The following is a 14520-nucleotide window of genomic DNA, read 5'->3' as shown; positions in this document are numbered from 1 at the left end:
GATGTTTGCTAACAGTAAACCGCTGGTTACATATTTCAAACTTTATTTTTCCCCTAAGTGAAGAATGAAACTGAACTTCACAGTGAATATATGGGCCGACACACCAAGCTGATGGTCGTCTGTTTAAGCAGATATATTCATCTGTACTCGTCATTCAGAAAGGGAAGACGATACTTAGACTTCCCGTTTTGAATATCATTCGTGCTGATCACGTTTTTAATTCCGCTCCACTCATGTTATGAACATATTTGCGCATTGGAATGCTTAGGTAAGTTCATGTAAAATTATAACAGCCTTCTGTCTGTGCCATCTTGACTTCTTTGCTCGCTTTCATCACTAGCCGCGTTTCCATTACCCTTAAATTGTGCATTGAAAATGCGCCCAATGGAAATACGTCAATTTCGCAAAAACTCCAATATAGCGCAAAAATGTTTTTACGCTCATATGAGGTGGTTTTTCAGGCAATTTGAAAAATTTATATTTCGCAAAACTGCAATGTAGACAGTTTTTTCACATTTACAGGTCACCTGACGTACGTAACAGTCGATCATTCTTTAAAGGCGGCGCTGTGTGTTTGGACAGAAGACGAGACAGAGTTCTTTATTAAACTCATAAAAGACAAAGGAATTACGGGAATACTGGATTATAAACCTCAAAGAAATGCCACAATCAAGATCCTGAAGCAGAAATGAGGGAGAAACACCCAGAAACACCTCATATGTGCCGCTCACAGAGGCTTTCCTTGCCATTAATACTTGAATAACACGCCTACGTCTCCTTCCATTAATAATAATGGCTAGTGCGGTGGCTGCTATATACGTAAACCTACTAACATCTGTTGTCATGATATTTGGAATGACTTATCGCAAGAAAAATAAATGATGTTTTAGTCGCATAACATCAGTTAATGGAAACGCCGTCATTTCGCAATAGTTTTTTTATCGACATTTAGAAAATATCGCAAAAGTTTTGCGCAAATCTGTAATGGAAATGCTGCTACTTTTGCTCTTATTCTCGTGCACTGACTCGTTTGCTAAACTGAACAGCCAATCAGAGTTATCTCCCACACCGACGATGATTCTACATGTTGAATCGGCCCCCCAAAAATTAAATAAACCCCAATAGTCCGACTAGACTCGAGCCAACAGAGCGGAACACACCGAAAAACTAGATCTGCCGACGCTCAAAAACAGTCCACAAAACGTCCACAAAAAATGTTGAATCAGCATTGGGACGTCAGTGAGAGAGAGAACTCTGATTGGCTGTTCAGTTTAGCGAATAGTGCATGAGAAAAAAAATCTGAAGTTATGAAAGCGAGCAAAGAAGTCAAGACGACATAGACAGAAAGCTGATCTAATTTCAAGTCATCTGAGCTGAGCATTCAAATTTTCAAATGCATGAATATTTCATTACATGAGTTGTTGATATTCATAATGTTAAGCAAGAGCTGCTTTGTATATCTGCAGCCCTAGTTTCGGTGTTCCTTTTTGAATGGCAAATATAGACTATTGACACCTGCTGATATAGACAGTTATTTCCTTACATCAGGCGCCGAACGCATGTGCTAGTTGGCAGTCGGGCTATAGTCTTTGCGATGTGTTCAAAAGACAACGCGCTCAGCTTTCGTCGCCTCTAGTTCTTCGACGTCGGCTTGGTGTGTCACGGCCTTAAAGAACCCTAGAACTTAGAAAGGTTCTACAATGGCATCACAGCAAATTAAGGAACTTATGACCATTATCATATGGCATCATGCTTTCAGACCCTTGCTTTTTGGAAGCTTTATTTTAAAAGTAAAGACCATAGACTGGTGAGCTCCATGATGGATAGACACTCAATAAAAGTAATTTTTTTTTGGAAGATACCTGGTCAACAGGGCTGGATAGTTGGAAAGGACAAGATCTTGGTGATTCTTAATTCTCTAAGAAATGCCAGCGTCAGGCATACTGGAGAAGCTGCACTTGATCATGCAGACATTTTATTTATAATTCAATAAGAGAGGGAAAAAAAAGAGAGACAAGTGAGAATTCTGCCTAGGTGTCTGATCCTTCTTTCACTGCGCACAGATGATGAGCTCGAAGATTACAAGGTTAGAAACCAACTATGGTCAAATCCTTAGGGCTTTTCTGGAACTTCATTAGACACTTTCTAATGATGTTTTTGAACCTTCACGGAGAAGCTTTAACCCGTTTCAAACCTCCGTCTAGTGGTTTTATCGCACATTTCTGTTTATAGTCATTTTCAGCTCCAAGTTCAAATGAATGAAATCCAAACTCAAAGCTCTACGGTATCTACAGAATATTTGAAAGGCTTTACCAAAAATCAAATGTACCAAAATATGCAGTGCCGAATGAGGGCTTGTACATTGTTTTTTTTATTTATTTATTTAAAATCCTTCTTATGGGCAAAAACACGTCACAGATCTAAAATATGCAATGCATTATATATTTTATATCATTAATCTTAGCTTAATTCGGACTGAGGCATATTTTAACAGAGCATGGCACATTATAAAATGATCCACAAATGTTCCAGGCACTACTGAAAATAAGTCCACTATGTATAAAATATGGATGTAGTACATGGTAGGCACAAAGAAAGTACTGGCAGGATTAACACAAAACAACAAAATAAAACAGTTGCACTCAAGAACAAATGTCTTTAGCATAAACGATGGCATTATGAAGCGCTTGGTGGATGTCAACAGCAGCGGGGGAGAAATCCTCGGAAGAACTTCCTGAATTCGGTGTTGAAGACCGTGTAGATGATTGGGTTGAGAGCACTGTTGACGTAACCCAGCCACGTCACGGTGCTCATCAGCTCTGGAGAGATGCGGCAGGACTCACACCGGGCTCGAGTCGTGTGAACGACGAAGAACGGTGTCCAGCAGAAGAGGAAGACACCTGCAGGTGGAGATCACACATCACATAAGGGTTATTATCTTTAACTAAACACTAAAACTACTAGAAACATTTCTGGTATTTGAAATAAAGCTGAAATAAAATGAAATATGAACCTGTGAACTGTCAGGTCGCTTTTTGAGCACTGATGTGAAAATGCACTACCCAAAGGTTGGTCTCTTTTGACAGAAAACACTCAGCAGATTATTGCTGAAGTGAAAAGAAGTTGAAAATACTGTAAAGCAAATGCACTGTACTAAACATTTTTTTAAATACAATATATATTTTATAAAATAGTGAAGACTCTAATATTGCTATAAAATTAAAGCCACATGTCTAACCAAATTGTGATCCAAATTTGAAGTTGATATCACAAAAACTGAAGTAGCCACTACTAGGTGACGCACACATTCTTTTGATGCATCGTCCTGTCACAAATTAATCCATTTCTGTCACATCCACACTTCTATGACAAAACAGTCGCTAAATATGGAACCTTGAGTTTCAGACCTTTCCGACAACATGTGTTTTGTTTGGATCATAAAATAGTGTAGCAAATTTTGTAATATGAAACATGACTCCGCCCATGGGAGGAGCCCACTGAAAGGATTTAAAGTTGGGGGAGAGTGGGGTAAGATGAGCCATCTTTTACTTATGTGGTCCTCAAGATAAGAGAAAATTAGGCATAAGTACAATGAGAGTATCTAAAGAAATCTCAGGATGTTTCCTATTATTTTTAAATGACCAGAGAACATCTATGACAAAGGGTTCTAAAAGTATGGCTTCCTATAAAAAAAAGTGTTTATGTGGCTCAATTTACCCCAGGTTAGGGGTAAGTTGATCCATCTGGGTGTAAACTGACCATCTGACTGAATCTGAATCAAACACGTGAAATTGAAATAAAAAGAAATTAAACCTGAATACATTTATAAAATGAAAAAAGCACATCACAAAAAATTCAACTATGATTAACATGACAACTAAAAATACAAAGATAAAAGCTAATTCATAATAATAAAACTAAAATAAAACTGCATCACATATTTATCATCAGTCGAATTAAGGCACAAGACATTTGGTGCATTTTTTACCATTACATAAAGTGTATAAAAATATATATTTTACTTATATTGTAAAATGTTACTTGTAGTTACTATACACACACACAAAAAAAAGAAGTTATTTGTGCAAATTGTTTCAAAGTAAATACTAGACCATTTATTTTTTTCAGTGTAGCAATTACATGCAACCACAGCCCATAACCCTATAGTAAGTACATGTAGTTCATTAATATTACTCAGTACTCAAATGTATAATTACACTGTAATACAGACACCTTAAAATAAAGTGTTGCACAGTTTTGCTTTTAAACCCACTGGAATGCCTATTGTCCATTACTGTAAATTGTTTTTTGTTTGTTTGTACAAGCTTGAAGGAATTGAAAATAATTTTCTGTGTTAGATGACAACATGCCAACATGAACGTTGTGGTCAGAGTCCTGCTTCTTTTCTGATAAAGCAAGAAAAATGAGCAGCCAGGGCTCAAAATATTCAAGAATGACTTTAAGAGCTCTGGAAAGCTTAGGATAACCCAGAAACCTGCAAAATCACACTCATTCATTCTGCATTATGCAATTAGAATCTCTTGCGAAAGCGACCAAACTAAGTCAAATGTTATGAAGAACGCGGGACGAACGCTGCACATATAAATCAACCTATGTATGTTATGGATATTAATGTGCTCCTCCAGTGGCCTCTGCTCTGCTGAATTATTCAAGTATATTAATGGTATTTCTATAAATACCCAGTAATGGAGTTAAAATAAGTTTCAGATCATCAGCATAACTGCATGTTTCTGTGATGCAAGAAATGTTTACATCTTTGGAAAAGTTATCACTTCCCCCAACCTTTAAATCCTCATGAGGAGGTGAAAACCTACACATTCCTCTACTGTACACGGAAAGTATGGAAAATGTCTTGTTACTTAAAGGAGTAATTTCTGACATGTTGATGTAACCAGTAACCGGGTCATATTCAGACATATGTTTTTTGAGAAAGTTGAGAAAATTGTGTTCTTTAATAAGATTACAGCGTGTATTAGCAATGCTTTTATCGCTCGTTTCTCCATGTTTTTTGTACTGTGTACATTCCAACATTCCAAAACATTCCACAACATTCCAAATTCGGCTTGGAACTGTTCATTAGGATTTTACCACATAAAGCACATTTTAGGTTACCTGACAAAGGTTAAATGTTACTTTTTTTTTTTTTTTACATTGTCTGAATATGATATATATTGTCTGATGACTAACAGAACACAACAAACATTTCAGGATGTCCTAGAAATATAGTGGGGTAAGCTGTGCCACTTTTTATTTACAGAGATAGTTCCCCCAAAATTGAAAACTCCATCATTATGTACTCACGTTTATGTCAATCCAAACTTGTTTGACTTTCTTTCTTCTGTGGAACACAAAAGAAGAATGTCTGTTTTTTTTTTAAAGTAAATAGGGTCCAATGTTGGCTAACATTCATCAAAATATGTTCTGCAGAATAGAAAAAGAAAGTCATATGGGTTTGGAGTAAATCATGACAGAATTTTCATTTTTGAGTAAAGTATCAATTTAGGTTTTCTTCTAATCTAGTAAAAATGAGGTCACAACTAAGTAAAATTATATTTCAAGGATGTCTGCTATGAACAAAGAAAGCCTATGTAATATAATATAGGCCTAATATAATAATATATAATAATATATGGGATTATAGAAATAGAAATATACTTATCCTTTGATAGGAATCAGCTGTGGTTTAATATTCAGAATAGAGTGCAACAGTTCCAAAAGTAAAAACTCAATTTATTTTCTCCATAGGGAAATTGATTTTTAAAGTTAAATTATGAATCTTTAAAGACAGCCCTAAGTTGTTAATCAATGGTGTTTTCTTCTGTTGATGCCGTGAGCCCGCATTATTTCAACTTATTCTTAAAATAATTGAGTTTGAAAGTGGAATTCGTGGTGAAAAACAACATTACCCAAGATGCTGTACAGAAAATTCCACCAATCAGAGAGTCGAAACAGGCAAAACACACCAAAAGAGCTCTTTAGCTCCGCCCACTCACATGAAGCACCGCGAATGACTATCTTTTTTTACGCTCTTAAAATACGTAAATATTTGTATACGAGTCGAAATCTGCTAAGGGGTAATATTGGAACAGCAGTTTTATTTTTTTACTATTATTTACAATAGGATCTGGATCAAAGATTTGTAAAATGCAACTCTAGTCTTTGCTGTGTTAGTGAATGGTGTCCCAGAAATGAGGTCAAGGCACCAGGTGAACCATGACATCATAATTGGATAGAGGGATTTGCGTGTAGTTGGTTTTATCTGTGCGCCGGTCCAGGGAAATTCAACTTCTGTGGCAATTTCATTGCAAAGCTTAGACATTTATAATTACATCCACAAACTAATTAGACTGCTTTGTTGATAAAAGCTCAAAAGTTGTATTTTAAAGTCTTCTTTCATTCTGCTCACATCCAAGCGGCAAACTTCCGGTGTCTCTCTTGAATCCAACATGGAAGTGACTTAAACTGCAATTCATCGACTGGCCACTAGAGACCGGCTCCAGAATAGAGTCAACCCCATAGACCCTCATGTTAATTTGCCCAACTTTAGGACAGAAAAATTTTTTTTTACAGCCTTGCCCAAAAAGTGTTTTTGGTCTATACAGCTAATTTTGCCCTTCATGACAACTGTGAGGGGGGTGCATTTTTTTATAACTCATCCGTTTAAATCAGTGGTTCTCAACTCCAGTCCTCAGGACACGCTGCTCTGCACATTTTGTATGTCTCTCTTATCTGACACTCTCAGTTCAGTTCATGGAGTCTCTCCTAATGAGCTGATTCAGGTGTGTTAAATAAGGGAGACATACAAAATGTGCAGAGCAGTGGGTCCCGAGGACTGGAGTTGAGAACCACTGGTTTAAATCATATTAAGCTTTAAAATTCTGCATAATTAGGGGTGGGGCCATTTGAGTGACAGGTGGATTGCCGCTGCTGTCACTATTAGCCGTTTGTCTGATGCATAGACTGTAAAGAAATATGGACGTAGTGTACGTGACGTCACCCATAGTGTTTCTGAAGAGCATTATTGAAGCCCAAAGTGGGTGGAGCCGGCCGTCGCCATCTTGGCAGCGCGTCACTCCCGGATAACCGGAAATGGGCAAACAGGCGGATTAGCTGAGGTGACGTGACGCTAACAGACAGCAGACAAACGGCTAGTAGTGACATCAGCGGCAATCCACCTGTCACTCAAGTGGCCACGCCCTTAATTATGCAGAACTTTAAGACTTAATATAATTTAAATGGATGAGTTATAAAAAAATTCACCCCCCTCACAGTTGTCATGAAGGGCAAAATTAGCTATATAGACAAAACCACTTTTTGTACCAGGCTGTAAACAAATTTATATCTACAGTAAAGTTGGGCATTTTAACATGGGGGTCTTTGGGATTGAGTCTCTTTTGGAGCCTGTGTGGCCAGTCAATGAATTGCAGTGTAAGTCACTTCCATGTCGGATTCAAGAGAGAGATAGGAAGGTTGCCGTTTGTCTGCTGTCTGTTAGCGTCGCGTCACGTCACCTCAGCTAATCCGCCTTTTTGCCCATTTTCGTTTATCTGGGAATGACGCGCCGCCAAGATGGCGACGACCGGCTCCGCCCACTTTGGGCTTCAAAAACGCTCTTCAGAAACCTATGGGTGACGTCATTGTTGTCACATCCATATTTTTTTGCAGTCTATGCTCACATCGCATGAATTATATAGTAAGTACTTTCAACTTCAACAGGACAGACAAACAAACACTTACAGAAGTATTATTTCAACACTTACCCACAACAACAGGTAAAACCCTCATGGCTTTTCTCTCCCTTCCATTGATCTTAGCCCTTTTCTTTCGCTGAGTTGGCTGGCCTTGTTTAATGGCAGTGTAGGCCACGGTTTGAATGGGGCTGTTTTTATACTCCGGTGGGAAAGGGCAAACGGGCGGTTTGAAGTCATCAAGCTCCTCAAGATTGGACTGGGCCAGATCTCTCTCAATGACCCGGGGCAGAGACATTGTTAGAGATCCCAATGGTGGGAGAGCGGCAGCAACCGCTGCATGCTGTAAACTACGGCAAGCATGAATACTGTTCCTCAATTTGGCTTTACGTGCTTCTTCCCACTTGCGCAAACCATGGAAGATCCCAAAATACAGTAGGAGCATGATGGGGCACGGGATGAAAAAGGAGCAGACGGACGAATATACCACGTAATTGTCGTCTTCCAGTTTGCATTCTCTGGGATCTCTTTGAGGAACATTGTTTATCCCGAAGATGACGGGAGAAGCCACAGCCAGCGCCAAGAGCCACGTCGCAGAGAGCAAGACCATTTGCCGATAGTCGACGTGCTTTCTGTTGTAGTTAAGAGGTATGGACACGGCAATAAACCTGTTAAAATGATGCATATTCAACTTTACCATCTGGATGTAAAGATATTTTTAAAGATGTTAAATAAATAAAGACTTCTAAGGGGCTGTTTACACGACACCGTTTTCAACTAAAATCGTAAAAGTTTTTATGCGTTTTGGCCGTTCGTTTACACGACAACGCGTTTTGGGTTTTGAAAATGGGTTCAATGGGGATTGTTTTGACAATGTACGTAGAAAACAGAAAGGAAAAACTTCTCCGTTTTAAAGCTACACTGTGCAACTTTTTAAGTTGATTCTTAGCAAAAAACACTTTGTTCTATCAAAAGTATATGTGCTCATTCATGTGTAATTACTTCCACCAACTAATAAAGTATTCTCGTAAGCGTAAAATCTGCCATTTATAATACATACGAGCGAGTCTCTCGAATGGCGGCAGCCATGTTGCGCCTCCATCTTGAAAATACATTCGCCAAAGAGGGACATACTTGGAAATTCAAGCCTTTCGCGTTTTACACTCAGTGACACCTTTCGCGTTTTACACTCAGTGACACCTTTCGCGTTTTACACTCAGTGACACCTTTCGCGTTTTACACTCAGTGACACTGTGACGAATGCGAGGGGAGATTACTCGCGACTGCCGGCAGATTTGAAAGATTGCTGATAGAGGATCATGCCTATTTTCGAGGACATGCAGCAGAGTCGCCAAGGAAGCGAAAGAGAGAATTAAAACGTCAACGCGACAGGCAAATCAACAAGACCAAAGTCAATATTGGAGTAACTTTTCCCAGATGGAAAGAGCTCATGAGGAGCAAAGATTTTAAAACGGACGGCGAAATTGCCTGCTTTCTTCTCGACAGGTAATTCAGCCTATTTGTGTAAATTCGAAGTTTTATAGTTGCTTGTCTAACCATAGCATGGTTGTGCATAACGCCAGAAGAACCTCTAGTATAACTTGCGTTACTTTTCCTTGCGTCAATGGTGAAAAAGTATTGTTTACCTTGTAACATAAATCTGTGCTGCGACGGATCACAGGTGATGAATAGTTTTAAAGGTGCGATTTTTTTAAGCTATATAAAAAAAGGACACTGTAAATTTTAGTTATTTTTAACTGCTTTTACTTGTTAAGCCATGTTAATCTTGGAATAATACGGCCACCGTAGGAGTTAAAACGCCCTCGGAATTGAAAGGAACAGAAACTAATATTCACTGGGTAGTCATATACAATTTCACCGCTAGATGGGGGAAAATATCACACAGTGTAGCTTTAAAGCTGCATTCAGTAACTTCGGGATTTCTTCGCTGTATTCTCGCTTTTTGCTCGCAGGTTTCTCTCTAGAGCTCCCCCACAGCTTCGGAATAGATATTTGACAACACTGTTGTAAAAACTCGTTGGCTATTCTCAGACACCAGAGGCTAGTAGATCAACGACATCAAAGCAGATGGGATATTCTTTAAAATGTCTTCTTCATTCGGGTTCGAACAGCGTGAGGGAGCGCAATAATGACGGCATTTTAGCAGATTTCTTTTGGCCGTAAAGCAATTGTTTACATCGCGAGACCTGATATTACGCGAGACTTCCGGCCGCCGCCCCAAAGTTGCAAGTGCGTATTTTCCGCTCACGGGCACCAGGGGGGTGCGAAACGACCACCATTCAACCCGAAATAAGTAATATAACCATTCCAATGACTCCGAAGCTGTTCAGTTAAGGTAAAAAAAGTTACTTAGTTCACCTTTAAGCATATCGTTGTCATGTAAACATACCCGTAGAGCCATAATCACAGCAAAGCCAAACGCTGTAGTCAGTGGTTCTCAACTGGTTTTGCTTTAAGACCCACACTCTAAAAGTAACGTGTTGGCTCAACAAAAAAAAATGCAACCGTTCGTTTGCATCGATCTTTTTGAGTCATGACAGCTTCGCATGAAATTATGTACTTCAAACAACAAACTACATTGAGCTAGAGGAACTTAATCATTTGTGACATAAACACAAATTTTTAAGTTGATCACTCAAAAAAATAAGTCACGCTAACTTCTTGAGTTGTAGCACTCGAGCCAATTTTATGTATTTCAGTTCAAATCCACAGCTATCATAGTAAAATGTAAGATATTACTTGTCAACTGGCATTAGCTCAGTCATTGCTTAAAGAGTCAATGTAGTGTTTATCTTCATGAAGTCACACTTTTAAGGGTGTGTTCACAATTGCATGTTTGATTGGATTAAAACAAACTCTAAACTTCTAAACAAACTCTGAAATATGAATGCAACAGGGACCAAAGACATCTAAACGAACCAAAAACAGGATGTGATGTCACAAGATGCGACCCTAAAAAGGATGGAGGGATTCTTGCTGCTGTTTTGACTCTGTTACACATTTCATAAGCTCTTCACGACGAGTTCTCATCTAGTCAAAGTACCATCATATGTACACACATACGCTTTTGGTCCAGCACACAGCATTGCTTTGAATGTTTGTTTTTGCTAAATATGTGCCATAAAAGCCATTTAGTTTTTTTATCTTTAGGTTCGGTGTTACAAATGACAGTGTGAATGCTAAGCAAACCAGGACTCTAAATGGATCATTTTCTTTTTTAGGTCCGGACCAAAAGAACCAAACTATATGTGTGAACACACCCTTAATGTCAAACATAACAGCATTAAACACTAGCAGGTCTTTCCCTTCACTAAAAACTAATAAAATGACACTTAATTTCAACATTTATTCTCCCTACCCAGTCCAATGCAAAGCATGCTGGAAACTAAAAAAATACACAGCCCACTTTCCAAAGTTATCAAGAGAATTTTATCAAGTTGCTGCAAATTTAAACCGATTAACATACATTTCAGTGGGTTAGTTCACTCAAAAATGAAAATTCTGTCTGTAATCACTCGCCCTCATGTTGTTCCAACCCCGTAAGACTTTCGTTCATCTTCGGAACTCAAATTAAGATATTTTTGATTAAATCTGAGAGCTGTCTCACTCCTCCATAGGCTTCTCTGTTATTGAAACTTGCCGGCCCAGAAAGTTAGTAAAGACAATGTTTAAAATAGTCCAAGTGACTACAGCGGCTCAACCTTAAGTTTATCAAGCTACGAGAATACTTTTTGTGTGCAAAAAAAACACAAAAATAACGACTTAATTCAACTATTGATTTTCTTCTGTGTTTCTCTGAGTGAGTTCACGTAGTGTAACAGCGCAGCGCTTCTGGGTTGTACGTCAGAACGTAGGCTCACTATTGGCCAGCATCACACACATGACCAGCGTCGGCCAATAGTGAGCCTACGTTCTGAGGTTGCGCTGCGCAGTTAAACTACGTGAACAGCGCAGATTTAAATATCTCAGATTTAATCAAAAATATCTTAATTTGTGTTCCGAAGATAAAGTCTTACGGTGTTGGAACAACATGAGGGAGAGTAATTACTGACAGAATTTTCATTTTTGGGTGAACTAACCCTTTAATTTACATAAATAAATTAGAATTTTTAACTTGCAACCATGGTTTAGCATCTGCCTAATTTGGCTAGCTTCTACTAAGTAGCCAATGAATCTGTGTTTGACATCAACAAGATGTTAAGCTTATTTGTTCTGTAATCCTATTTTAGATGCATTTTATTGTAATTGTTATTTTTCTGCTATCTGCTATCAGACCTGTGGTCCGTTTTTGGGTCACGACTCACCAGTTGACAACCACTGGTTTAGAGAATAATGATAATCTCAACTTTCTTTAATAAAGTCACTCACTGATTTGCTGAAACATGGTCGTCTTACACACTATAAGAATGAACTTAAGAATGAACCAGCATGACCTGCGTCAGCAATCCTTATTAGGTCAAAGTGATATGCTATAAACTGATTATGCAATTCACATTCTTTCTTGAGAAATGCTCCCAAAGCAACTTTTCTCTTTCCTCTGGAAAAGCAATGCTATGCAATATCAATATGATGGGAAATTCAAACCTGTCCACACTGATCGCACAGAGGTTAAATATAGACGCTGTACAGAGCATTACATCCATGGTCATTAGTCCATCGCAAAGAGCCATATCCAATGACCAGACACCACCTTGAAACTGGAAAGACAGATGCCAAAAAGAGTATTAATGAGCATTTAGCATAAATTAAGGAAAACAACTGCAAACTTCCTTACATCTTCATTACTGCAATTCTTTTTTTTTTAAACAGGAAAGCAATTGTATTATTGAGACAGATGACATTCGGACTGCCCTTGATTCTCTAAACGAGTCAAACTAATCTAATGAGCCTAACAACTAGACCGATTTAACATGGGGGCAACTTGAGGATAACAAGATAAGTGGACTAAAAGAGAAAGAGAATCAAAGAGGAAGTTACCTAGAAGCCTATGTAGTAACACTTTTCAAATATGTATGTATATACTGTATGTGTGTGTGTGTGTGTGTGTGTGTGTGTGTGCGTGTGTAAATATATTTGTGTGTAATGCATTACTCAGTAATTACAGTAATTTAATTGATTTTCCATTAAAAAGTAAGGGATTACAATTATTGTTTCTTTAATTTAATTAGAGTTAATTATGATGTAATTGCATTAAATCCTGCATAGACATAATGCATAAAATGTAAAGTCTAATATTAAAATGTATGTTTTTAATGTAACCCTCTCCTATGTATATTTTAGCTATGAACACAGACTTTTATGTTAGATGTGATTATTCACGATTAATCGTTTTAACACTAATATATATATACATTTACACACAGTGTTGGGTAAGTTACTCAAAAAAGTAATTAGATAATTAATAAATAATTAATATAATGAATTATAATACAATCACATCTTAAATTATTAGTCTTTCACACTGCACAGTTTAAAACTGATAATCTATATTTCAGTGATCATACTGATACATCAACCTAATACAACAGACCTTACAAAAATGGTGATAAATGGTTGTAGCCTACGAAAATTGTAGACTAAAGTAGTAGCCTATACCTAAGAAAACAGTTTTAACGCGGAACCATGTTTGGATCATGTGGACTTCAACAAAACGCGTTACAAAATTAACTTCTATAAACGCAAACGCATGACTTACCTCTGCATAGACAAACAGGGGTAAAACCAAAACTGCCAGCAGCAGATCTGCCACAGCCAAACTCACAATGAAATAGTTAGTCGTTGTCTTCAGGGCTTTTTCCTTGTAAACACTAAGGCAGACGAGAACATTTCCACAAATAATCACAATAATGAGCGAAACCCCGAACACGAGAGCCGGAACATTGCGCGTAAAGACCTCGGGTTGAAGAGAGCTTATGTTCGAGCTCGAGGTGTTGTTCACAGACATCGTTCCTGATCCGAGCGAGAACGGCTTCTTCTTCTGGGGAACTTTTCATAAATGTCTCATGTTGTCCTGTCCGCTTTGGTCCATCTCTGTTCATCTTGTGTTAGTCAGAAGACGAGCCATCTACTGTATATCAGCAGCTCTGAGTCTGAGTATGTTGGTCAATCTGCTGTCACTCCTTAAATAACACAGTCGGATAATCTGGGAAAGTCGCGCGCTGCTCTTCGTGTGATGTAAACTGCTGTCAATGAAAGTTTTCGAGGTTGAAAGAAAGCGATATAAACCGCGCAACCAATAGAGACTCACTTGCAGGCGATCAGTCAGTGGCGCTGCTTACAGTGGGAAATATCTCTAAACACCCACTTTATTTGTAGGCATGTTGGCTATAGAGGTATGGAAGCTTGTTTTCTCCACAGAATAAAACATTTTAAAAGATAATTGCGACTTTTTATCTCACAATTGCGAGTTTATACATTGCAATTCTGACATATTTTCTCAGAATTATGAGATATAAACTTAAGAAGTCCAAAGAAAAGAAAAAAGAAAAGAAAAGAAAAAAAGACTGACTTTAGCCTATACCACGCACTTGCGACTTTATATCACGCAATTCATACTTTATAGGCCTAACTCACAATTACGACTTTATATCAGGAAATTCCGAGATAAAAAGATAGAATTGCGAGATGTAAACTCGTATTTGTGAGAAAAAAAGTCTTTATATAAAAATATAAAAGAAAGTGTAGGGAAAAGTTAGGCCTACTTTTAAAGCAATGTGTTATACAATATTATGTTACTCCCTAATATGACACATTGGCAGTTAAGGGGTTTTAAAGCCCCCCTGTGGTGAAA

General features: G+C 38.0%; 1 protein-coding gene across 1 annotated transcript; it reads right to left on the bottom strand.

The window, feature by feature from the left end:
• Window positions 1–1853: 1853 nt before the first annotated feature.
• Window positions 1854–13920, bottom strand: drd4b (dopamine receptor D4b). The gene is made up of 4 exons (XM_084405655.1): window positions 13426–13920; window positions 12315–12427; window positions 7782–8377; window positions 1854–2900 (listed from the first exon to the last, which is right to left on the bottom strand). The coding sequence occupies exons 1-4, from the start codon at window positions 13672–13674 to the stop codon at window positions 2698–2700; spliced, it is 1161 nt and encodes a 386-aa protein (XP_084261781.1). The 5' UTR covers window positions 13675–13920; the 3' UTR covers window positions 1854–2697.
• Window positions 13921–14520: the final 600 nt, after the last annotated feature.

This window comes from Rutilus rutilus (assembly GCF_951802725.1).
Source record: "Rutilus rutilus genome assembly, chromosome: 3".
NCBI lineage: Eukaryota > Metazoa > Chordata > Actinopteri > Cypriniformes > Leuciscidae > Rutilus > Rutilus rutilus.
The sequence above is the reverse complement of the archived record's forward strand: the minus strand, read 5'-3'. Positions and strand labels throughout refer to the sequence as shown.

Excerpts from the sequence above, each read along its gene's own strand:
- drd4b (XM_084405655.1), bottom strand. The coding sequence starts at position 13,674 with ATGTCTGTGAACAACACCTCGAGCTCGAACATAAGCTCTCTTCAACCC. Across the intron at positions 12,428-13,425 it reads CCCTGTTTGTCTATGCAGAG|TTTCAAGGTGGTGTCTGGTC; the intron begins GTAAGTCATGCG and ends CTGTCTTTCCAG. Across the intron at positions 8,378-12,314 it reads TGTGCGATCAGTGTGGACAG|GTTTATTGCCGTGTCCATAC; the intron begins GTTTGAATTTCC and ends TCATTTTAACAG.